Source organism: Staurois parvus, unplaced genomic scaffold (assembly GCF_062004578.1).
Source record: "Staurois parvus isolate SC_StPar_1 unplaced genomic scaffold, SC_StPar_1.0 ptg000569l, whole genome shotgun sequence".
NCBI lineage: Eukaryota > Metazoa > Chordata > Amphibia > Anura > Ranidae > Staurois > Staurois parvus.
Genome location: NW_028318365.1, coordinates 912,498 through 939,248, shown reverse-complemented (window position 1 = coordinate 939,248; position 26,751 = coordinate 912,498). Strand labels below are relative to the sequence as shown.

Below are 26,751 nucleotides of genomic sequence, written 5' to 3'. Positions count from 1 at the left end.
ATTTGTTAGGGATCTGGGATCCCTTGAAGACTGCCTATGTTGCCTATCCTATTCCTCAATCCTGATTGTGTTAGCTTCCAACAATTTTTTTTGTTTAGGGCACCACCGACACCCAAGGCCCAATTTTTTGGTAACCTGTTTTACACATGTAAGTCATTTAAATTTTTTTTTACTATGTATCTATAATTGTTAATAGTTTTTAACTGCAGGTCCCATTCCTGCACCCAGAATTAGTAACTGTGAGGGGATACAGTGTTCAGGCACCACCAGCACCCAAGGCCCATTTTTCTACATCTGTATGAGAGGTGCATATAATTAGAATTTTTAGAGCCGGGTCCAAACCTGCACTCATCAAGAATAACTCTGAAGGGTTACGGTGTCAGTCCTAGTGCAGCAGGTTCTATACATTGTACAGATGTGCAACTTTGCAGGTAGTTTAAGGGGACCCCCCAAGGCCACATATTTAAAGCAATATTTCAGTTTGTTTTTACTTTAAGCAGTGAAAAATGACTGCCCCTTTAAAAATTGTACTATTTGATTTTTTTTCCCCACTGATTCATGTCCCTCAGGGCAGCACCCGAGTCCCCATACCACTTTATGGCCAATAGCTTGCATATAAGCCATCAAAATGGGCACTTTTGAATTTGCAAGTTTGAGTCCCATAGACTTGCATTAGGATTGATGTTCACGGCAAACTATGGTCTGTTTGAATGTTCTACCGGGAACAGAACCGGGGGTGTTCAGCCCATCACTAGTGATAAACTAGAAGTGCAGAGAGAGAGCACACAGAAGCAGATCACACAAAACCCGACATATGGGGGTTTATTGGGGAACGTGAGGCACAATATGGATGACTAGACACAGCACAACAAAATAGTCCACCAGGTAGCAATGTAATACCACATAGATAGTCCATGTAGGATGGCCAAGCAAAATGGAGAACCAGTACACCAGGCCACCGGACGGTATGGCAAGGGGATTGTACCCATCCCACAGGGCAGGGATCCAGACAGACCAGAGTATAGCATAGCAGTAAGTCCAGCACACAAGGCAGGGATCCAGGTGGACCAGGGTAGGTAGGATGTAGCAAGGGTCAAATCCAACAGACTGGGCAGGAATCCGGGCAGACAAGTGGTTGAGTCCAGCACAGGGCAGGCATCCGGGTGGACATGTGGTTGAGTCCAGCACAGGGCAGGGATCTGGGTAGACAAGTGGTTGAGTCCAGCACAGGGCAGGTATCCAGGCAGACAAGGGGCTAAGTCAACACAGGATAGAGAACTGGACAGACAAGTGGGGTGATTCAAGTACTGGGCAGAGACCAGGGCAGCATGGTATGGCACATCAAGGGCACAGGCTGGCACACTGGGCAGCAATTGGATCCAGCAGACACTTACTCCAAAGTCCAGGACCACAGTCAAGGCACAATGAGGGATGAGCAGCAATAGACACAGCATGTGTTCAGGGACTCACCACTCAACAGTGGCTCCAACTTAGGAAGTCCAGGTAGCATGGCAGGGAAAATGAGGTCTGGTGGGCAGAGGTTCTTCATATGCACATCATGGGTCCTCAGAAGGCTGTGTGTCCTGGCTGCAGTATCCGGACCACACAGACAGAAGTTTCCTGAAGATCAGAGAGTAGAGCAGAGTCCCAGTGTATAGGAAGCTATCTGTCTCAGCAACTCTGTGCACCAGGTAACCTCTTTCTAGGAAGACATGCAGCCCTCAGTCCTGTGTGTCCATCACAGAAGTAAACTCAGAAACGTCTGACCCTTTCTGCCAGCATAGGGTTATTATATTGTCCTTTGAGTTCAGCCAAGCCTTAAGCATCCAAACCTGCTGCTGGCCCATCTGGCTTTATCCAGCTACAGGGCACAATGCTGTCTGTGCTTCAACAAACAACACACAAAAAAATATTTGTGCCCTCTGCTACAACCCCTGCCCCTTCCACACATAGGATGGTCCAGCAAATTGAGGAACCAGTACACCAGGCTACCAGATGGTACGGCAAGGGAAATGTACCCAGCCCAAAGGCTGAGCGGTAAAGACCTCCGGCAGCTGTTCATTGCAGTGTGAACCAGGACTTAGAATTTTGGAACTGTTCCCCTCCTTACTTCATTCTTCATGTTTTTCTTTGATTCTACACAAGTCCTTGGATCTCCAGATAGTCAAGCCCTGCTATTACAAAGCCTGATATTTCCAGCATTATGGTGTCAGTGGGCATACTGGATTGACTATTGCAGCCAAAAAGGTTTTGAGAGAGAGAAGTATTGAGGCCTTTTGTTGTTTCTGCTCTTTTGAAGGCTAGAAATTCTAAATTAGGGAGACTTCCCGCAAGTCCTTACAATTATATTTTGTGGTTTGTTGACCTAAGATGTTTCCTCCTTGTTTTGGTCCGTGTCTTGGTTTCCTTCTTGGGGTGGGGGGTGAATGTGTGCCTGGCCTTGTGTATAATCAAGAGTCAGATTTCAGCCTTGGCAGTCTCTTCTTTCAGGTGCTGATTGCATTACACTTTCTAGTTGCATGTGTTGGTACTAGATGTCCTGCATGTTGTTCCTCCGGTCAGCCTGTCATTGGGATCTCTTTCTGTTTTTACAGAATACTCTGAGCCCATTCAGGACCTTCCTTTTGTTCCCTTTGTTCTTTCACAAAGATGGATTTTTTACCTTAGCTCATTATTTATTATGTTTTTTACATAAAGCGGTTTGTACCTTTCCATCTCAGCCGGGACAGAGTATTACCTCCCTTTACCCTCATCTCAGCCGGGACAGCGTATTACCTTCCTTTACCCTCATCTCAGCCGGGACAGCGTATTACCTCCCTTTACCCTCATCTCAGCCGGGACAGCGTATTACCTCCCTTTACCCTCATCTCAGCCGGGACAGCGTATTACCTCCCTTTACCCTCATCTCAGCCGGGACAGCGTATTACCTCCCTTTACCCTCATCTCAGCCGGGACAGCGTATTACCTCCCTTTACCCTCATCTCAGCCGGGACAGCGTATTACCTTCCTTTACCCTCATCTCAGCCGGGACAGCGTATTACCTTCCTTTACCCTCATCTCAGCCGGGACAGCGTATTACCTTCCTTTACCCCCATCTCAGCCGGGACAGCGTATTACCTCCCTTTACCCTCATCTCAGCCGGGACAGCGTATTACCTTCCTATACCCTCAGCTCAGCCGGGACAGCGTATTACCTTCCTTTACCCTCATCTCAGCCGGGACAGCGTATTACCTCCCTTTACCCTCATCTCAGCCGGGACAGTGTATTACCTCCCTTTACCCCCATCTCAGCCGGGACAGCGTATTACCTCCATTTACCCTCATCTCAGCAGGGACAGCGTATTACCTTCCTTTACCCTCATCTCAGCCGGGACAGCGTATTACCTCCCTTTACCCTCATCTCAGCCGGGACAGCGTATTACCTCCCTTTACCCTCATCTCAGCCGGGACAGCGTATTACCTCCATTTACCCTCATCTCAGCAGGGACAGTGTATTACCTCCCTTTACCCTCATCTCAGCCGGGACAGCGTATTACCTCCCTTTACCCTCATCTCAGCCGGGACAGCGTATTACCTTCCTTTACCCTCATCTCAGCCAGGACAGAGTATTACCTTCCTTTACCCTCATCTCAGCCGGGACAGCGTATTACCTCCCTTTACCCTCATCTCAGCCGGGACAGCATATTACCTTCCTTTACCCTCATCTCAGCCGGGACAGCGTATTACCTCCCTTTACCCTCATCTCAGCCGGGACAGCGTATTACCTTCCTTTACCCTCAGCCAGGACAGTGTATTACCTTCCTTTACCCTCATCTCAGCCGGGACGGCGTATTACCTTCCTTTACCCCCATCTCAGCTGGGACAGCGTATTACCTCCCTTTACCCTCATCTCAGCCGGGACAGCGTATTACCTTCCTTTACCCCCATCTCAGCTGGGACAGCGTATTACCTCCCTTTACCCTCATCTCAGCCGGGACAGCGTATTACCTCCCTTTACCCTCATCTCAGCCGGGACAGCGTATTACCTTCCTTTACCCTCATCTCAGCCGGGACAGCGTATTACCTCCCTTTACCCTCATCTCAGCCGGGACAGCGTATTACCTCCCTTTACCCTCATCTCAGCCGGGACAGCGTATTACCTTCCTTTACCCTCATCTCAGCCGGGACAGCGTATTACCTCCCTTTACCCTCATCTCAGCCGGGACAGCGTATTACCTTCCTTTACCCTCATCTCAGCCGGGACAGTGTATTACCTTCCTTTACCCTCATCTCAGCCGGGACAGCGTATTACCTCCCTTTACCCTCATCTCAGCCGGGACAGCGTATTACCTCCCTTTACCCTCATCTCAGCCGGGACAGCGTATTACCTTCCTTTACCCTCATCTCAGCCAGGACAGAGTATTACCTTCCTTTACCCTCATCTCAGCCGGGACAGCGTATTACCTCCCTTTACCCTCATCTCAGCCGGGACAGCGTATTACCTTCCTTTACCCTCAGCCAGGACAGCGTATTACCTTTTTTACCCCCATCTCAGCTGGGACAGCGTATTACCTTCCTTTACCCTCAGCCGAGACAGCGTATTACCTCCCTTTACCCTCATCTCAGCCGGGACAGCGTATTACCTCCCTTTACCCTCATCTCAGCCGGGACAGCGTATTACCTTCCTTTACCCTCATCTCAGCCGGGACAGCGTATTACCTTCCTTTACCCTCATCTCAGCCAGGACAGCGTATTACCTTCCTTTACCCTCATCTCAGCCGGGACAGCGTATTACCTTCCTTTACCCTCATCTCAGCCGGGACAGCGTATTACCTCCCTTTACCCTCATCTCAGCCGGGACAGCGTATTACCTCCCTTTACCCTCATCTCAGCCGGGACAGTGTATTACCTCCCTTTACCCTCATCTCAGCCGGGACAGCGTATTACCTTCCTTTACCCTCATCTCAGCCGGGACAGCGTATTACCTCCCTTTACCCTCATCTCAGCCGGGACAGCGTATTACCTTCCTTTACCCTCATCCGGGACAGCGTATTACCTTCCTTTACCCTCATCTCAGCCGGGACAGTGTATTACCTTCCTTTACCCTCATCTCAGCCGGGACAGCGTATTACCTCCCTTTACCCTCATCTCAGCCGGGACAGCGTATTACCTTCCTTTACCCTCATCTCAGCCGGGACAGCGTATTACCTCCCTTTACCCTCATCTCAGCCGGGACAGCGTATTACCTCCCTTTACCCTCATCTCAGCCGGGACGGTGTATTACCTTCCTTTACCCTCATCTCAGCCGGGACAGCGTATTACCTTCCTTTACCCTCATCTCAGCCGGGACAGCGTATTACCTCCCTTTACCCTCATCTCAGCCGGGACAGCGTATTACCTCCCTTTACCCTCATCTCAGCCGGGACGGTGTATTACCTTCCTTTACCCTCATCTCAGCCGGGACAGCGTATTACCTTCCTTTGCCCTCATCTCAGCCGGGACAGCGTATTACCTCCCTTTACCCTCATCTCAGCCGGGACAGCGTATTACCTCCCTTTGCCCTCAGGCTCAGTAACTGGGGGAATAGGTTTTTATCACGTTGGGTATTTGTTTGTCTATCAGGTTACCTGTAGTTGACAGCCGCAATTTGGCAACAGGATTTCTCTTTGTGGCTCCTGAGGACCGAATAGAAGGATCCCGCAGCTTCCATGTCTACGTTTATTCCCTGAATTTGTCGGCTTGTTGCTCCAGTTTCCAGTATGAAAGGACAGGTTCCCCCTTTATAAGGGATGACACTACCTACCTTCAGTGTATCATGTTGGTGAAGCCTCTACCTGGTCTTCGGTGCACTCTTTATGATGTTACCAGGTGGATGTTGGAGTCACTAAGGACTCTTCCCTTTGGACACATTGGTTTTTGCAGGCTGCTGCATGAGGTTCTTTCCTATTTCTGGTTGTTTTTGGGACCTGTTGGCTTGTTGTCCTCCCCTCATGTTCTAGGTGGGACATCCCTGTTAGTAAGGAATGTAAAAGATGTTCTGTGTCCTGTGATGTGCGACAAAGAAAATGACATTTTGTGGTTTACCTGTAAAATCCATTTCTTGGAGTCCCTCAGGAATCCCAGAGATCCGTCCCCTCCTGTTATGGGCTATGGCTTGCTACAAACCTTTCCTATGTGGGAGATCTGCTCTACAAGGGGACGTCCTGTCTATTGTTTGCCAATGTCCGATCACCTGTGGGTGGGCATAACAGTGTTAGGAAGGATTTATAAAGATGCTTCGTGTCCTGTGATGTATTCCAAGAAATGGATTTTACAGATCATTGATGCCATTTGTTACTAAGAGACAGGAATTGTTCATTGCTGAAGGAGCCCCTAGAAACCTTTGGAGGAACCCTGGCTGAGAAAGGCTGGACTAGGCAGTCATATATTTCTGTCCCCCTTGGTGAGAGTGGAGGTGACCCCTCTATAAGGATCTACAGTCCATACACACCCAGCACAAGGCCGGGGTCACACTACCAGACGCTTCTCTGGGCTGCAGTTCCTCTGAGCTCCACAAGGTGGGGATCTCACTTCAACCCAGATAGGAAGTCTCTATGGAAGATAGACAGGAAGTGATGTCATGTACAGGCAGGAAGTGATGTCAGGCACAGACAGGAAGTCTCTATGGAAGACAGACAGGAAGTGATGTCAGGTACAGGCAGGAAGTAGAGAGGAGACGTGGCTTGAAGTGGCAGCAGAGGAGGTAATAAGATGTTATGTTCTATTTACACCCAGTAACCCCCGTCATGTCCGTCCTCTTCCTCCATAGTCATGTCCGTCCTTTTATTCCATAGTCATGTCTGTCCTTTTATTCCATAATCATGTCTGTCCTCTTCCTCCATAGTCATAGTCCATGCAAGTGAAACTGTCAAAAGGTGATCTTCACTCTGGTGAATAAATCCTCAGATGTCAGCAATGCTGCTCACCTCCACACACTGACCACACAGGGCCAAAGGCTAGTAACCTCCTGTGTACCAGATCCTCATAAATATGCTCCTCATCCAGGGACATGCATCACCTCGTAACCCGAAATGGTGTACCGATACACGTGACGCAACGCGTCGGTACGCCATTTCTGGTTACGAGGTGACGCATGTCCGGACGCAGCGGCCATATTGCTTCCCCCAGATACCATGCAGTACACCCATAGGATGTGGTGACAGGCTGATGTGTCTGGGAATTACACGTGATGCAATATAACTTTTATCCATTCTTACAATAAACAATACTGCACTATGGAAGGATCTTTCTGTGTCTCACTTATATGTCCTGGAGGGGAGGTGGAGTGGATAAGGTACGCTGGGGGAGGAGTCCCCATTTATGCTGTGGTCCCTGGATGAGGAGCATATTTATGAGGATCTGGTACACAGGAGGTTACTAGCCTTTGGCCCTGTGTGGTCAGTGTGTGGAGGGGAGCAGCATTGCTGACATCTGAGGATTTATTCACCAGAGTGAAGATCACCTTTTGACAGTTTCACTTGCATGGACTTTATATTTTGAATATTCACGGATGTTTTTTTCTGCATTGATTCACATTCTTATGTCATTTAATATTGAGAGGTTATTAGTTTTGTAAAATATATTGTTAATGCATTCGATATATATTTCTTTATATCACTTGAACTTTATTTATTTCTATATATTCTTTGTGTAGTGGTGTCACATTAAGGATAGTTTATCCCGTTTGCGGGTCATTTTTACCACTGAGCACTAATATGTTGACACATTTTGCACAATTAAGTATGAATTTTTATTTATGATTAGGATTTGGGTTTATATAGCGCTTCACTATTTTATGTATGTTTAAATCCCATCAAGCATTCACCCGATATAAATCTGCTTTCTTCACATACAATTCTTCCCTCCATGCTGCCAAACAAGACGACTTTGTCACTCTCATCAATACCTTGTCATCTCTTCTCTCCTGGTTCTCCTCCTACCTATCGCAGAGCTCCTTCAGCGTTACCTATAACTCTCTCTCCCCCTCTCCACTCCCTCTCTCTATAGGGGTCCCTCAAGGTTCTGTCCTGGGACCCCTTCTCTTCTCCATCTACACCTCCCTTGGTCACTTGATAAACTCCCATGGCTTTAAGTACCATCTCTATGCTGATGACACAAATCTATCTTTCTACCCCTCACCTCACCCCTTCAGTCTCCTCCTCACCTCACCCCTTCAGTCTCCTCCTCACCTCACCCCTTCAGTCTCCTCCTCAGCTCACCCCTTCTGTCTCCTCCTCACCTCACCCCTTCAGTCTCCTCCTCACCTCGCCCCTTCAGTCTCTTCCTCACCTCGCCCCTTCAGTCTCCTCCTCACCTCACCCCTTCAGTCTCCTCCTCACCTCACCCCTTCAGTCTCCTCTCGCATTACTAACCTACTAAGTGACATATCGGCATGGATGTCACTCCACTTCCTCAAACTCAATCTTTCCAAAACTGAGTTCTTAGTATTCCCCCCAGCCTGTGCCCCCTCCCCTGACTTCTCCATCAAAAGCAATAATACACCCATCAGTCCCTCCCCTCATGCCAGGGTACTAGGTGTAATCCTAGACTCCCATCTGTCCTTTCACCGCCAAATCCAATCGCTGTCCAAATCTTGTAGACTTCACCTCCGCAACATCTCCAAGATACGCCCGTTCCTAACCTCGGAAACCACTAAGCAACTTATTCACTCCCTTGTTATATCCCGCCTTGACTATTGTAACTCCCTCCTCATTGGCCGACCTCATCGCAGGCTATCCCCTCTTCAGTCTATCATGAATGCTGCTGCCAGACTCATCCACCTTACTAACCGTTCTCAGTGTCCTCCCACCCCTCTCTGCCAATCCCTCCACTGGCCTCCATTCAGTGTCCTCCACCCCTCTCTGCCAATCTCTCCACTGGCCTCCATTCAATGTCCTCCCCTCTCTGCCAATCCCTTCACTGGTCTCCATTCAGTGTCCTCCACCCCTCTCTGCCAATCCTTCTCCCCAATTCCACTTAGTGTCCTCCACTCCTCTCTGCCAATCCCTCCACTGGCCTCCATTCAGTGTCCTCCACTCCTCTCTGCCAATCCCTCCACTGGCTTCCCATTGCCCAACAGATAAAATTCAAAACACTAACAATAACACCGATCTTGTCTCCAAATATCACCCAAACCGTCCTCTCCGCTCCTTGCATGACCTCCTGCTCTTTAGCTCCCTTGTCTCCTCCTCCCATGCTCAGCTCCAAGACTTTTCCAGAGCTTCACCCATCCTCTGGAACTCTCTACCCCATTTTATCAGACTATCGCCTGCTCTGCTCACTTTTAGGCTATCTCTGAAAACCTCTCTCTTCAGGGAAGCCTATCCTGCCCTCAGCTAATACTGGAATCTTCTACTCCTCCTACCAGTCCATCCCCCACAGTTACTACCTTTTGTACCACTAGCCCCTCCCTCTTAGATTGTAAGCTCCAAGGATCAGGACCCTCCAAACCCTCTTGTATTGAACTGTATTGTTGCTGTATTGTCTCCCAATACATTGTAAAGCGCTGAGCAAACTGTTGGCGCCATAAATCCTGTATAATAATAATAATAAAAATGTCCTGAAAGCATATTTCTCCAAAATGATCCCAGTCTCAGATATTCATCCTACAATGTGATCAATAAAGTCTCCGGAGAACACGGAGATCTGAGAAATATGATGTGTCCTGGCAAAGCCCAAAGACAAAGTTCATCTTTCATGTTTGGAGAAATGGGGTGCACCTGGGAGCAATGTACAGAAACCTCACAGAGCGCCCCCACAGCTCCTCCTCCCATTGTCCCTCCATCCAGAGTCAGAGAATCTTATGACATCACACTGACCTCACAGCTCCTCCTCCCAATGTCCCTCCATCCAGAGTCAGAGAATCCTATGACATCACACTGACCTCACAGCTCCTCCTCCCAATGTCCCTCCATCCAGAGTCAGAGAGTCCTATGACATCACACTGACCTCACAGCTCCTCCCCCAATGTCCCTCCATCTGACATTTTTCTGATGCTCTTAGGATGTGGGGCCCCTTGGTATCCTCACATGTAAAGTGGGACTGTTGGTCCTGCGTTGTATGTAATGACATCAGAATGCTGCAACAAGCCTATACCCTGCGTAGTGTGGGGGTCCTGTGGGGGGGAATTATACCTCAGCCTGAAGTGGGGCTTTAATAAAATGGAGACCTGAATGGAGAGGTGAGGAGGATTCTGGGAATATCATTTGATGTGACTATTTGTGTTCAGATGTAGAGTTTTCCTCCTGTGAAGTCTGGAGATCATATGACATCACATTGCCTCCACCTCCCTCCCTGATAGAAGAGAGAAAGAAGAAGAAGATTCTAGAAGTCACCAGAGAGATCACTGAGCTGCTGACAGGAGAGGTGAGCGGTGCCGGGAATTCTGGGACATTCTCCAGTAACAGACAAGGGATGTGTCTGGATGGTGACTGTATCATTGTGTGTGTCAGGTTCCTATAAGGTGTCAGGGTGTCACTGTCTATTTCTCCATGGAGGAGTGGGAGTATTTAGAAGGACACAAGGATCTCTACAAGGACGTCATGATGGACAATCAGCCGCCCCTCACATCACCGGGTAAGAGGAGACTTTATTGTAAAGGAGAGAGCAGTACGGAGGATCCACCTAGATCCCCCATCATCTGATAAACACATAGAAACAATGGATTCAGTCAGTGTGTGTGTTTCCTACAGATGGATCCAGTCATGGGAACCCACCAGAGAGATGTCCCCGTCCTCTGTATTCCCGGGATTCCACACAGGAAGGTCACACCATCCCTCACCATCATCAGGTAGATGATGACAATTATTGGTAGTTGTGATTTATACACAGCATGTTTGTTACAATGAATGTTTTATTATATCTTTCAGAGTGGAATCCTCGGGGATGATAATATTGATGTTAAAGAAGAGTATAAAGAGGAGGATGAGGAGTATGGAGTGATGGAGGAGTTTTCAGAAGGACACAAGGATATGATGGAGCCACCTAATACCAGGAACCCACCAGAGAGATGTCCCCGTCCTCTGTATTCCCGGGATTCCACACAGGAAGGTCACACCATCCCTCACCATCATCAGGTAGATGAGGAACAATCACTGATAGTATCATTAGGATCTGTACATTATCTGCATTGTTACCATTGATGTCATTTTTATTATATATTCAGAGTGGAAACCTGAGAGATCCTAAAGTTGAGGTTAAAGAAGAGATAAAAGATGAGGATGGGGGGATGGAGGAGTCAGAGCTTCTAAAAGAACACAAAGATCTGTACCAGGACACCATGGTGGAGTCATCCAGCTACAGGAACCCACCAGAGAGATGTCCCCGTCCTCTGTATTCCCGGGATTCCACACAAGAAGGTCACACCATCCCTCACTATTACAAGGTTGGTGGGATGGAGAATCTAGAACATGGACTTGTAGAGACTATGGGCTCCAATCACAAAGCGGTATCTTCCCGTATCCCAGTATGTAGTAAGATGCTGCATTCTGTTTTTTAGTAGTGAATCCTGCGGGTAATTTACCACTGGTGTCCATAGCAACACTTTTAAATAGCTTGTTGTTAAGGAAAAGGCAGCCGCCAGTGTCTTCAACAACCAGTAAACAAGGAGCGGATGGCCGACAGGTTCTCCGCTGATGGCTGTGACAGGTCTGGTATGAATTTTGAGGGGAACCCGATGCCAAAATTATAAAAATAATGGCGTGGGGTCCCCTCCAAAATCAATACCAGACCCTTAGTGAGTGCCCACCTTCCTCCTGAACCATATCAGACCACATACCCTGAACATGAGGTGGGTGCTTCAGGGCAGGTGCGCTCTGCCTCCCCAAAAACACCTTGTCCCCATGTCGATGGGGACAAGGGTTCCTTCCCCACAACCCTGGGCAGTGGGTGTGGGTGGGGGGCTTATTGGAATCTAGAAGCCACCTTTAACAAGGAGGCCCCCAGATCCAGGCCCCCCCACTATGTGAATGAGTATAGAGTACATAATACCCCTATTCATTCACCAAAAAAAAAATGTAGTTTAAGAAAACACTGGAAGTAATTTTTCACAAAACAAAAATAAAGAAAAATGTCCCCCTGATGTAGATCCATCGATGATCCAATCACAATACTCGCTGTCATCGCTGACTGGAAGAAAAAACAAAGCTCCACTCCTTCCATCTGACAGCTCCGCTGCCTCCCATTTCTAAATAAACTAAGGACCTGTGACATCACTGGGTGGCCTTGCCCTCTTGTGACATCACCAATACAACATGCCCCGGTCAGTGACATCACCAATACAACATGCCCCGGTCAGTGACATCACCAATACAACATGCCCCGGTCAGTGACATCACCAATACAACATGCCCCGGTCAGTGACATCACCAATACAACATGCCCCGGTCAGTGACGTCACCAATACAACATGCCCCGGTCAGTGACATCACCAATACAACATGCCCCGGTCAGTGACATCACCGAGTGGCACCGTCCCTTAGTATATTTAGTGGCAGGAGGCAGCAGAGCTGTCAGACAGAGGGGAGTCTTCATTGGGAGCGGAGCTTTTCTTTCCGAGTCAGCGGTGACAGCGAGCATCGTGATTGATGATGGATCTACACCGGGGGGACATTTTGCTTTAGTTTTGCTTTTTTAATAAAGGACTTGTCAAAAACTGCCTGCTGTCTTTAACAGAATACTTTTTTGGGGGTGAATAATTAGGGGTACCATGTACACCATACTCATTCACATGGGGTGAGGGATCTGAGGGCCCCCTTATTACATTTTGTAAGTTCTCTGCCTGCAAACCCCCACAGCCACTAGCCTGGGTTGTGGGGAAAAATCGCTTGTCCCCATCAACATGGACAAGGTGCTCTGGGGGAGCAAAGCCCCCCTGCCCCAGAGCATCCACTGCATGTTAAGGGCACGTGGCCTGGTATGTTTAAGGATGGGGGGTCGCTTGCACTCCCCCCCATTCCTGACCTGCTGGGCTGCATGCTCAGATAGGGGTCTGGTATGTATTTCTTTCATTTTGGCAAGGGGTCCCCCTCAAAATCCATACTAGACCCCCCAAAGGGGGGGACCCCACGCCATTTTCTTAATATTTCATTGCCGGTAATTCTTTTTTTTTTAGATTTATCGATTGGTTAGGACGTGGTGGCCGCTCGCTCCCTAACAACCATGTTGTTTACTGGTTGTTAAGGATGCCAGCGGCCGCCCACTCTTTACCAAGCAGTACACATTTCCTGAATGCCGCATGTCTCCACCACTAATTATTGACCGCATGCATTTCATTCTTTATTTCCTTCTGTGAATGTAACGCCTGTTCATGCCGTATTTACTGAGCGTGTTCAGTGTTTGTGGTCAATACCGCAACACGGGATAGGAAATGGACAGTTTCAGGATGGCATGCGGTATTTAGGGGAAATGTACCGACATATCACATGTGATCTGCTTCTGTGAAGGGAGACAATGTGTGGATTTTGTGTGTGATGTCACAATCATAAATCTTACATTTTACAGATGATATTTTCTCTCATTTCCTTGATTTAGAGTGGAGATCCAATCGATATAGAATTTGAGGTGAAAGCAGAAGAAGAAGAGGCGTATGTGAGGGATGATCAGCAGTCTATGGAGGAGGATGGAATAACGGGGACATTTATAGAGGAGGACACTCCTACAGAGATCAGCACAGGTGGGTCATGAATAGAGATGAGCGAATCGAACCAGGCGAACCGTAATTCGAATCGAATTTCAGGAAATATTCGATTCGCGTCGAATCCGAAATTTTGCCTACTTCGGGTGCGCGAATCGAACATTTCCCGATCAGCCGGCAAAAGTGTCCCTGCAGTGAGCTCCGCTATTTCTGACAGTTCTCTGACAGAAGGAACACATGTTTAGCGGTTGAAACATTGTATCTATTAGTTTACATTTAGGATACAGATGTTTCAACCGCTGTACATGTGAAGAAGCTGTGAGAGAACTGTCAGAAATAGAGGAGCTCTGCACATACACTTTTTGCCGGCTTGGAATTATTCTTCTTTTCATCCTACTTCTTCTTCATCCTCATCCTCATCTTCTGAGGATGAGGATGAAGAAGAAGAAGAAGAAGTAGGATGAAAAGAAGAATAATTCCAAGCCGGCAAAAAGTGTATGTGCAGAGCTCCTCTAAGTGTATCTGCAGAGCTCCTCTAAGTGTATCTGCAGAATAGAGGAACTCTGCACATACACTTTTTGCCGGAAACCGCTGTATGGAGGGAATGTCCCAGAACTGTCAGAAATAGACAGAAACTGTCACAGAACTGTCCTTCTTCTCATCCTTCTCCTTCTTCTCATCCTTCTTCTCATCCTTCTCCTTCTTCTCATCCTTCTCCTTCTTCTCATCCTTCTCCTTCTTCTCATCCTTCTCCTTCTTCTCCTCCTTCTTCTCATCCTTCTCCTTCTCATCCTTCTCCTTCTCATCATCCTTCTCCTTCTTCTCATCCTTCTCCTTCTTCTCATCCTTCTCCTTCTTCTCATCCTTCTCCTTCTTCTCATCCTTCTCCTTCTCCTTCTTCTCATCCTTCTCCTTCTTCTCATCCTTCTCCTTCTCCTCATCCTTCTCCTTCTCCTTCTCCTCATCCTTCTCCTTCTTCTCATCCTTCTCCTTCTTCTCATCCTTCTCCTCATCCTTCTCCTTCTTCTCATCCTTCTCCTTCTCATCCTTCTCCTTCTCCTCATCCTTCTCCTTCTCCTTCTCCTCATCCTTCTCCATCTTCTCATCCTTCTCCTTCTTCTCATCCTTATCCTTCTCCTTCTTCTCATCCTTATCCTTCTCCTTCTTCTCATCCTTCTCCTTCTCCTTCTTCTCATCCTTCTCCTTCTTCTCATCCTTCTCCTTCTCCTTCTTCTCATCCTTCTCCTTCTTCTCATCCTTCTCCTTCTCCTTCTTCTCATCCTTCTCCTTCTTCTCATCCTTCTCCTCCTCCTCATCCTTCTCCTTCTTCTCATCCTTCTCCTTCTCCTTCTTCTCATCCTTCTCCTTCTTCTCATCCTTCTCCTTCTCCTTCTTCTCATCCTTCTCCTTCTTCTCATCCTTCTCCTTCTCCTTCTTCTCATCCTTCTCCTTCTCCTTCTTCTCATCCTTCTCCTTCTTCTCATCCTTCTCCTTCTCCATCTTCTCATCCTTCTCCTTCTCCTTCTTCTCATCCTTCTCCTTCTCCTTCTTCTCATCCTTCTCCTTCTTCTCATCCTTCTTCTCATCCTTCTCCTTCTCCTTCTTCTCATCCTTCTCCTTCTTCTCATCCTTCTCCTTCTCCTTCTTCTCATCCTTCTCCTTCTCCTTCTTCTCATCCTTCTCCTTCTTCTCATCCTTCTCCTTCTTCTCATCCTTCTCATCCTTCTCCTTCTCCTTCTTCTCATCCTTCTCCTTCTCCTTCTTCTCATCCTTCTCCTTCTCCTTCTTCTCATCCTTCTCCTTCTCCATCTTCTCATCCTTCTCCTTCTTCTCATCCTTCTCCTTCTCCTTCTCCTCATCCTTCTCCTTCTTCTCATCCTTCTCCTTCTCCTTCTTCTCATCCTTCTCCTTCTTCTCATCCTTCTCCTTCTCCTTCTTCTCATCCTTCTCCTTCTTCTCATCCTTCTCCTTCTCCTCATCCTTCTCCTTCTTCTCATCCTTCTCCTTCTTCTTATCCTTCTCCTTCTTCTCATCCTTCTCCTTCTTCTCATCCTTCTCCTTCTCCTTCTTCTCATCCTTCTCCTTCTCCATCTTCTCATCCTTCTCCTTCTTCTCATCCTTATCCTTCTCCTTCTTCTCATCCTTCTCCTTCTCCTTCTTCTCATCCTTCTCCTTCTCCTTCTTCTCATCCTTCTCCTTCTCCTTCTTCTCATCCTTCTCCTTCTCCATCTTCTCATCCTTCTCCTTCTCCTTCTTCTCATCCTTCTCCTTCTCCTTCCTGATCTCCAAGGGCATTTAAATTAAAGGTACAGTGTTCTGCACTAATTTAAAGGCTCTCTGAAGCCTAGAAACCCTTTTTATAAGTCATCTTCGTAGCGGAGAAATTCGCATCGAATCGAATTTCATACTGGAATTCGCCGAATCAGCCGAATCGAATTTTTGAATTCTTCGCTCATCTCTAGTCATGAACACTAAATCCATTCCTCCACCCATACTGCTCACTGATTGGTCCAGAGTAGAGTCAACACTTGGCAATATCAGTCTGTAAGACACAATTTAAATATCTAGACAGGATTTTTGGAGATTCTGGGGTTCAGCTGGCTGCAAAATGTTAAGTTTTCACCATTAGCATTAACCTAGGCACCTGGGGTGTGTGCTTTGAGTCTTCTTCCCCATTCCCGGGTCTAGTAAGATCTCTGACAGAACATTTCTCCCAGGGTTGCTTGCTCTGTTGTCTGCTGGCTGTGCCGGGTGGAGGGATATGTCTGTAGTGTCTCAGACCCAAGTCACTGAGTGCAGTCTCAGGAGATGGGAGGCAGCGGTGTGGGATCTCTGCAACTTGTCTACAGTAAACATTTAATGTTCCACTGATTACTTAATATCAATATTATGAACCCTGACCCTTACACTGTATAATTTATATTGTACATTACATACTCCTGACCCCTGCACTATATACTCTATGTTGTACATTAAATACTCCTGACCCCTGCACTATATACTCTGTTGTACATTACATACTCCTGACCCCTGCACTATATACTCTGTTGTACATTACATACTCCTGACCCCTGCACTATATACTCTGTTGTACATTACATACTCCTGACCCCTGCACTATATACTCTGTTGTACATTACATACTCCTGACCTCTTCTCTCCCCCCACTGCTATATATATATACATAATATGGAGTCTCTTTTGTTACACCCATTTCCTCCCAGCTAGACATTTTATATCGGATGATGTGATTGGAGCACAGACTTTTACATGGTGATAATAATGTGATAACATCCTCCAACTTTGGACCCTTAAACAGAAAGTGATAATGAGGGAGGAGTCAATACCCCAATGATGGTGGTCTTCAGGATCAGTCCAGTCTTCATCTTGGTTGTTCTCCCCCCATCCTCACTCTCTGACCTCTGGTGGGGCTCAGCCCCGCTGTTCTTCATGACTAAATCATGGACTAAATAAGGAAGTGCAGTACTTCTTGTGTTGGGAAGATGGCGATGAGTGATAGAGGGGGTGGGGACCCTCGTCCTATAATCCCCTCATCACTGTCCCTCCTATAAAAGACAGTTCTGGTTGTTTCCTCACTCTCTGACTAAGGTCCATGAATAAAGAAATGACCTGGTAGGAGATCAGAGGAGTCATTTCCTAGTTCCCTTGAGGGTGGAATTGTGCGCTCCTCACAGACCAAGCTGCCTGATGTGGGCGGAGTCCTGGTTTGGGGGAACCAATCAGCTCCTGTCTAGTAATCCTCTTTGTCTTTGTATTTTAGTCCAGGGCCGGGAGATGAGGAAAACCTCCGAGGATTGTCTCACTTTGTCTCCAGACTGGAAAGTAGAAGATGAGGACATCACACAGTATAGTCCAGGAGAAAACCCGGCTCCCTCCAATGTCCATCCGGCACCACCCAGTGTAGATGGACCATCGGATTCCTCGTATCCTGAGGAACCTCAGACTGTGCGGGACCGGGCCGGCCTTCCAACAGGGAAGAGGTTCTCCTGTACTGAGTGCGGGAAATGTTTCCATTCTACATACCATCTTAACGTGCATAAAAGATCTCACACGGGGGAGAAGCCATATTCCTGTTCAGAGTGCGGGAAATGTTTCAGTTCTAAATCCCATGTTAATGTGCATAAAATATCTCACATGGAGGAGAAGCCGTATTCCTGTCCTGAGTGCGGGAAATGTTTTTCAGGGAAGTCCAATCTTTACAGACATCAGAGATCTCACACAGGGGAGAAGCCGTATTCCTGTCCCGAGTGCGGGAAATGTTTTTCAACGAAGACCCATCTGTGCAAACATCAGAGATCCCACACGGGGGAGAAGCCGTATTCCTGTTCTGAGTGCTGGAAATGTTTTTTACTAAAGTCCAATCTTTACAGACATCAGAGATCTCACACGGGGGAGAAGCCATATTCCTGTCCTGAGTGCGGGAAATGTTTTTCAGTGAAGTCCAGTCTTTACACACATCAGAGATCTCACACAGGGGAGAAGCCGTATTCCTGTCCTGAGTGCGGGAAATGTTTTACAAGTAAGTCCAATCTTTACACACACCAGAGATCTCACACAGGGGAGAAGCCGTATTCTTGTCCTGAGTGTGGGAAATATTTTACAAGGAAGTCTAATCTTTACAAACATCAGAGATCTCACACGGGGAAGAATCCACTTTCCTGTCCTGAGTGAGGGAAATGTTCCTCACTGAAGTCCTGTCTTCCTATACTCCATGGCTGATCTTCATCATGGAAGAAACAGTTGATAAGGAGATGAGAGGCCCCCAAAGACATGGATGAAGTGCAGTAAATGTCGGGGTGCAGAGTGGTCAGTAGATCCTGGAAATGAAGGACACAACTTCAGCCCTTCTTGGGTGTCGGAGTTGCGTTTCCTGATAATGATATTGATTTAGAAGAGGACTAAAAATGTCCGTTGATTATCTGTTCCTTTCCTAATTTATGACGCTAGCTTTGGAATGTGCGCACATTGGAAGAGACTCACGCTGACACACATGTTCAGTCTATGAATACTTCTAGTTTATTATAATGAGAAAGTGAACTTATATATGCAGAATGATGCGAGAGTCATGTGAGGACAGCATCAGAGTCATGTGAGGACAGCATCAGAGTCATGTGAGGACAGCATCAGAGTCATGTGAGGACAGCATCAGAGTCATGTGACAACAGCATCAGAGTCATGTGACGACAGCATAAGTATTATATCAGTCTTTGGTCATTTCCACAGGAAAACATTCTCCGTCATGGTATAGGTGTGATCTTCTTCCAAGTCTTATCTATAGAAAGAAAAACATTCCTTTGTCTCAAGTTGGGACGATGGGAGGGGGTCAGTGTGTGTGAGCGAAACATTTCTTAAGCAAGGATTTTTTAAAGTACCACAAAGCCCAGCAGGCAGAAAATATTCACACAACATATGTATTAAAGTATAAAAGTAAATATTTATAAAATGTGTATAAAAAATATATATATTCAATAGGAAACGAAATAGGCATTTTACCAAATCCATCACAGTCCCTCTTAAAATGACTATTTTCCTCTGTCCCTGTAAGACCTCGCTCATCTGTCCTTATGTACCTTGGAACTCTTTTATGCTGCACGTTAGACAGGTGATGACTATTTCATCACCCCCCTTGCAGTGGTCAGGAGTATGTGATTTCCATCTCCGAGTACAGAGTGTAGTGGTCAGGAGTATGTGATTTTCATCTCCGAGTACAGAGTGTAGTGGTCAGGAGTATGTGATTTCCATCTCCGAGTACAGAGTGTAGTGGTCAGGAGTATGTGATTTACATCCCAGAGCACAGAGTGTAGTGGTCAGGAGTATGTGATTTCCATCCCAGAGCACAGAGTGTAGTGGTCAGGAGTATGTGATTTCCATCTCCGAGTACAGAGTGTAGTGGTCAGGAGTATGTGATTTCCATCTCCGAGTACAGAGTGTAGTGGTCAGGAGTATGTGATTTCCATCTCCGAGTACAGAGTGTAGTGGTCAGGAGTATGTGATTTACATCCCAGAATACAGAGTGTAGTGGTCAGGAGTATGTGATGTACATCCCAGAGTACAGAGTGCAGTGGTCAGGAGTATGTGATTTCCATCCCAGAGAACAGAGTGCAGTGGTCAGGAGTATGTGATTTCCATCTCCGAGTACAGAGTGTAGTGGTCAGGAGTATGTGATTTTCATCTCCGAGTACAGAGTGTAGTGGTCAGGAGTATGTGATTTCCATCTCCGAGTACAGAGTGTAGTGGTCAGGAGTATGTGATTTACATCCCAGAGCACAGAGTGTAGTGGTCAGGAGTATGTGATTTACATCTCCGAGTACAGAGTGTAGTGGTCAGGAGTATGTGATTTACATCCCAGAGTACAGAGTGTAGTGGTCAGGAGTATGTGATTTCCATCTCCGAGTACAGAGTGTAGTGGTCAGGAGTATGTGATTTCCATCCCAGAGTACAGAGTGTAGTGGTCAGGAGTATGTGATTTACATCCCAGAATACAGAGTGTAGTGGTCAGGAGTATGTGATGTACATCCCAGAGTACAGAGTGCAGTGGTCAGGAGTATGTGATTTCCATCCCAGAGAACAGAGTGCAGTGGTCAGGAGTATGTGATTTCCATCCCAGAGTAGAGTGTAGTGGTCAGGAGTATGTGATTTACATCCCAGAGTACAGAGTGTAGTGGTCAGGAGTATGTGATTTCCATCTCCGAGTACAGAGTGTAGTGGTCAGGAGTATGTGATTTCCATCCCAGAGTACAGAGTGTAGTGGTCAGGAGTATGTGATTTACATCCCAGAATACAGAGTGTAGTGGTCAGGAGTATGTGATTTACATCCCAGAGTACAGAGTGTAGTGGTCAGGAGTATGTGATGTACATCCCAGAGTACAGAGTGTAGTGGTCAGGAGTATGTGATTTCCATCCCAGAGTACAGAATGTAGTGGTCAGGAGTATGTGATTTACATCCCAGAGTACAGAGTGTAGTGGTCAGTAGTATGTGATTTCCATCCCAGAGTACAGAGTGTAGTGGTCAGTAGTATGTGATTTCCATCCTGGAGTACAGAATGTAGTGGTAAGGAGTATATGACATACCTGTGTACAGAGTGCAGTGGTCAGGAACATGTCATATACAGCCCTGTGTATAGAGTGCAGTGGTCAGGAACATGTCATATACAGCCCTGTGTACAGAGTGCAGTAGTCAGGAACATGTCATATAAAGCCCTGTGTATAGAGTGTAGTGGTCAGGAACATGTCATATACAGCCCTGTGTATAGAGTGCAGTGGTCAGAAACATGTCATATACAGCCCTGTGTATAGAGTGCAGTGGTCAGGCACATGTCATATACAGCTCTGTGTATTGAGTGCAGTGGTCAGGCACATGTCATATACAGCTCTGTGTATAGAGTGCAGTGGTCAGGAGTATGTCATATACAGCCCTGTGTATAGAGTGCAGTGGTCAGGAACATGTCATACACAGCCCTGTGTATAGAGTGCAGTGGTCAGGAACATGTCATATAAAGCCCTGTGTACAGAGTGTAGTGGTCAGGATTATATCAGGCCTGTGCATAGAGTGCAGTGGTCAGAAACATGTCATATACAGCCCAGTGTATTGAGTGCAGTGGTCAGGAACATGTCATATACAGCCCTGTGTATAGAGTGCAGTGGTCAGGCACATGTCATATACAGCTCTGTGTATTGAGTGCAGTGGTCAGGAGTATGTCATATACAGCCCTGTGTATTGAGTGCAGTGGTCAGAAACATGTCATACACAGCCCTGTGTATAGAGTGCAGTGGTCAGGAACATGTCATACACAGCCCTGTGTATAGAGTGCAGTGGTCAGGAACATGTCATACACAGCCCTGTATATAGAATGTAGTGGTCAGGATTATATCTTAGGCCTGTGTATAGAGTGCAGTGGTCAGGAACATGTCATACACAGCCCTGTGTATAGAGTGCAGTGGTCAGGAACATGTCACATACAGCCCTGTGTAGACAGGTACACATAAAATCATCGCATCTTAAGAATGCCTCCCTATTTAATCCTCCACCGCACTCCCACGTTTCTATTTTTAAGAACATGCTCCTAAAGGATTTACAGAAATTAAAAATTAATAAATGGGACTACAACGGCCCAAAAGAAATTGTGAAACTGAAGGATGATTTACTAAAAGAGAAAGAGCTTGTTATCCGCCCAGCTGATAAAGGGGGCGGAGTGGTTGTCCTAGACAAAAAAGATTACATAACACAAGTATGTGATATATTGAATGATAGAAACACACATCAAGTATTACAGAATAACCCTCTGATGTTGTATAAAAAGTCTCTTAAGTGCATTCTGAAAAGAGGTTATGAAGCAGGGATATTAAACACAAAAGAGAAGGACTACCTGTGCCCTATTGCTCCCAGATTACCTGTCTTCTATTGCTTACCAAAAGTCCATAAAAATCCGATTAAACGGCCAGGAAGACCAATAGTAAGCGGTATAGGATTACTAACGTGATTGGGGAGTATATAGATTTCTTTTTACAACCGCTGGTTAATAATACTCCTGCATTTTTAAAGGATACCAAACAGGTTTTATTGGACCTGAAAACTATGAAGTTACAACATCCCACGTATTTAGTGACGGCGGACGTAGCGTCACTGTACAGCAACATAAAACACTGAAGGTTTGATGGCAGTGGATCCTTACTTAAATGAATCGGAGGATATTTCAATGTTACAAAAAAACTTGATTCTAGAACTCCTTGATTTTGCAATGACATAACTATTTTTGGTTTGGCGACAAATATTACTTACAAACCACAGGGGTTGATATGGGGGCAAAATTTGCCCCCAGCCTAGCCAATCTCTTCATGGCTAACTGGGAGGAGGAGATTATTTATTCTAGGGACTGGCCAGACCTCATTTTTTATAAACGCTATATAGACAATATTTTACTCCTGTGGATTCACATTAACTAACTTTTTTAACACTTTAAATTATATTAATCATAATATCAAACTGACGTATGAATACAGTTACTACGAAATACACTTTTTAGATTTAACACTTTTTAGAGAAGGGACAAGTATTTTAACCAAAGTTTTTTTAAAACCACAGATAGAAACAGTTTCATCCCAAAAACTAGTTGCCATCATCCCAGATGGCTAAATGGGATCCCCAAGAGTCAGTTCTTACGCATTCGCAGAAATTGCGATAAATTAGAAGATTACACTTCCCAAGTTAATACTCTCAAAGCACAATTTGCTGAGAAAGGGTACAATACTGAAGTTTTGGACAAGGAGATCATAGAAGTTGGTAACTTGGACAGAGAGAATCTCCTTGGTCCTAAAGTTCAACGGAACAATGAAAGATTCTGTCCCTTCATTACGAACTATTCGTTGCAACATAGAAGTGTATCTAGAATTAGTAAGAAAAACTGTCCCATTCTCAGGAACGATCCTATACTTGGTGAATCATTACCCAGTCATCCTGAAATCACATTTAAAAAAGACCCACCGTTGAGGAATATTCTGGCACCAAATATTGTCAAGCCACCCAAAAACCTCTCCTTTAACTTGAACCATAAAGGATTGTACCCCTGCAATAGGTGCATGTTATGCACCTACAATGGAATACATAAAAAACCAATTAAGAGTTTCCACTCCAGTATCATTGGTAAAACATATGACATTCAAGGAACAATAACATGTTATAGCACTCATGTGGTATATCTACTGGAATGCGAATGTGGGAAACAATACATTGGTAGAACTACAAGAAAGTTGCGGGACAGACTCAGGGAACATCTTCAAATATAAAAAAGGGGTTCAAAGACCACTCAGTATCAATGCACTTTAAGGAAACCCATGGTAAAAATCCGCACGGTTTGAAATTTATGGGAATTGATATTGTAAATAGCCATTGGAGGGGTATTTTTAAACGCCGTGCGGTATCGAGATTAGAAACTAAATGGATTTATCTGTTGTGTACCTCGGCACCGCTAGGCTTGAATGTGGAATTAGATATTAATTGTTATATAGATACTAGTTAACTCTCCTCTGTTTAGAATTAATCATAACAGTTATGGGAACATTCTTCCAATTTTCGAAGGAAATGGTCTATGGTTATGAATTTTATTATATCATTATTTTTAATACTCATCTTAATAGTAAGAAAACTCATTCACAGCCACTAAAATATCCTATATTTTAGGGAGTGATGTTTTTTAATATTTTTTATTATTTTTGCATTGGGTAGCTCACCCATTTTTTATCTATACATTTATTTACCAAATATATTTATTAAAGGTTGTCAACTATAGGTGTGAACATAAATATAAGATATGCACGGGAGAATATTTTTTTACATAACTAATATCAAGCACATCATTTTACATTTTTTAACTATTATGTTATTTTATGTATGTATATGGAGCGTTTTATAATCCTATTATACTCATACAGATATCATTTGGATTCATTTTTTGTGTATTTTTATGGATTATTAATATTTTATATACATATAATTCATTGTTATTTTATAGGCATATACTGTTTTTTCATATATACAGTCTATTTTTAATGTGTAATATTAAGTATTCAATGCCTGTTGACTAATTATATTTGTGGTCTGCGCATACTATGGAGATCGCTAGCAAACTGAGACTTGTAGTTCCACCACTTCATTAAACATACTGAGTAAAATTTATAATAAATAAATGAGGGGATATAATCAACTTTGGGATTCAAAGGAAGAGATCTAGACAATCTCTGCTATTTAAACTAGAATATACGTGTTTATTTAACCATCTAAACACGTGAGAATTAGTGGCTCAATACATAGATTCTGTACTGATTGAGTTCACATGTCCTTTCCCACTGAGAAAAATCCCCCATAGAAGTCAATGCATTTTTGGTCTTCTTCAAAATGGCTGCCGCGCGGACGATCTGCGCATGCGCGAGCATCCGACGATGACGTCACGATCATCTAAAGAGCATGCGCCGCCCACACTATATAAGAGCTGTCACTGAGAGCAATCAGCTTCCTTTGATAATGTGCCATTGCATGAAACATGTCAGGAAGTTGCTCTCAGTGACTCAGCCACGTGGATCTCTCATCTGGCCAGATGCCAACAGAAAATTAAAAGTGTAAGTGTCACTATTATCTTTTTTATACAAATTCTGAGTAAAAACGGTGTTGCACTATAGAACTATTTGTGCTTGGGCTCCTTTTTCTTTGAGCCCACCTCCTAAAGGATCCCCTGAGATGACAGGTTAATTACTGGCACCCTCTGAGAGATTGCAACCATCTGATATTCATCTGTGTTTCTGAGCCTTGGATCCTGGATGACATCTAGACTGCTGGCTCCCCCTGGTGGATCTGGATTGCATAACCTGGATATATTGGCTGAAATACTACTATCTCTGGTGGCGTTCTTCAACAGATCTGTGTCCTGGATGCCCAACCCCAGATTACCTAATACCATCTATTACATGCGCAATATTAAGCTCTCTCTGGTTAGTGCATTCTACAGCTATATTTATCACCGAAGTCACCATACTATGATTTAAATATCTAAGAGACTGTCACGACTCATCACCTACCTGTATTATTGTTGAATATTCATTTACTATTTGAATCGTTTTGGCTAAATAGAGACGATATTTAAGCACACTTTGAGGATATTATTGAATAATTTTAGCGCTGCATGGTATATGAGATCTCAGTGATATAGAAGGTTTTGAGGGAATTACCTTTCATGCTAGCTGCTTCTGCCCTATAGATCTAGCGCTCGTTCTTGTTTCTGATATTTCAAGGCTGCTAAATGCCCCGAGAATAAGTTATGAATCATAATAGAAGCTATGAGAGTTTTTGGTCTTAGCTTAGGTCTCCACCTACACCTCCCTCCCCAAATGAGGCGATTGGTTTACTGCTCCAGGGAGACACCCTGTGGAGTTGCTAGAAAATGCTAAGCTGAGTTGGGGTGAGTTGAAAAATCTCCGTTTTAACATCAAAACTGACAGTGGGAGATAAGAAATCCTTTTCCTCTGAAAACTAATCTGCTTAACCCAGGACGTGTGGCAAGTACTTTAACCCTCTAAACTTCTCTCTGTTATCTCTTTGCTGTGTTATTGTTCTCTGTATATTTATATATATATTGGCTACATATTTTTCTGTAAATATTTTTATTGCACCCTTTTGACCTTTTAGTAATAATCTTACATTCTGAAAGTGTTGAACTGTTTCTAAAGCTCTTTAATGCAACTAAGAATCCCTGCCTCTGAAGAGCGCTACTGTGTGTTTTAAATCTGCATACATCTGTCTGCAGTGACATTGTGTAGACAAACTATTATTCAAACATCATAGTGTTATTGCTGATATTGCCGGGTTTCCTCTTTCTCTGTACAAAAAGGCGGTGGTGGCAGTGTGAAGGGTTCATTGCATAATTAACCTGACCTATTAACAATCTCTCTCAGGCCGCCGGTACACAGATTGTGGTCCATTAGCTGGAAAATCTTTGTGCAGGGTGCAGCTGGGTGTGGCATTGTTATGCACGTGACAGCGCAGTTTTAGATTGGCTAGTCCTTTGGTCACGAGTTTGGTGAGAAGGGCTGGGGTCTGATTGTCACAAGGAGTATGTCATATACAGCTCTGTGTACAGAGTGCAGTGGTCAGGATTATATCTTAGGCCTGTGTATAGAGTGCAGTGGTCAGTAGTATATCACATACAACTCTGTGTAAAGAGCACAGTGGTCAGGAGTATATCATATACATTCCTGTGTACAGAGTGCAGTGGTCAGGAGTATATCATATACAGCCCTGTCTACAGAGTGCAGTGGTCAGGATTATATCTTAGGCCTGTGTGGAGTGCAGCGGTCAGGAGTATGTCATATACTGCCCTGCGTACAGAGTGCAGCGGTCAGGAGTATATCATACAGCCCTGTGTATAGAGTGCAGTGGTCAGGAGTATATCATACAGCCCTGTGTACAGAGCGCAGTGGTCAGGAGTATGTGATTTCCATCCCAGAGTACAGAGTGCAGTGGTCAGGAGTATATCATACAGCCTTGTGTACAGAGCGCAGTGGTCAGGAGTATATGATTTCCATCCCAGAGTA

The 26,751-nt window shown here is 45.3% G+C and overlaps 1 protein-coding gene across 1 annotated transcript in view; it reads left to right on the top strand.

Annotated features, from left to right (window-relative positions):
• LOC149450642 (uncharacterized) overlaps positions 1-26,751 on the top strand; it is a 79,895-nt gene that overhangs the window by 32,222 nt on the left and 20,922 nt on the right. Inside the window, exons 7-14 of the mRNA XM_089691684.1 lie at positions 5,601-5,749; positions 10,246-10,382; positions 10,469-10,592; positions 10,709-10,806; positions 10,886-11,092; positions 11,182-11,400; positions 13,548-13,689; positions 17,432-18,295. Coding sequence (XP_089547810.1) covers positions 5,601-5,749; positions 10,246-10,382; positions 10,469-10,592; positions 10,709-10,806; positions 10,886-11,092; positions 11,182-11,400; positions 13,548-13,689; positions 17,432-18,295 — 1,940 coding nt within the window. The remainder of the gene's footprint in view (positions 1-5,600; positions 5,750-10,245; positions 10,383-10,468; positions 10,593-10,708; positions 10,807-10,885; positions 11,093-11,181; positions 11,401-13,547; positions 13,690-17,431; positions 18,296-26,751) is intronic.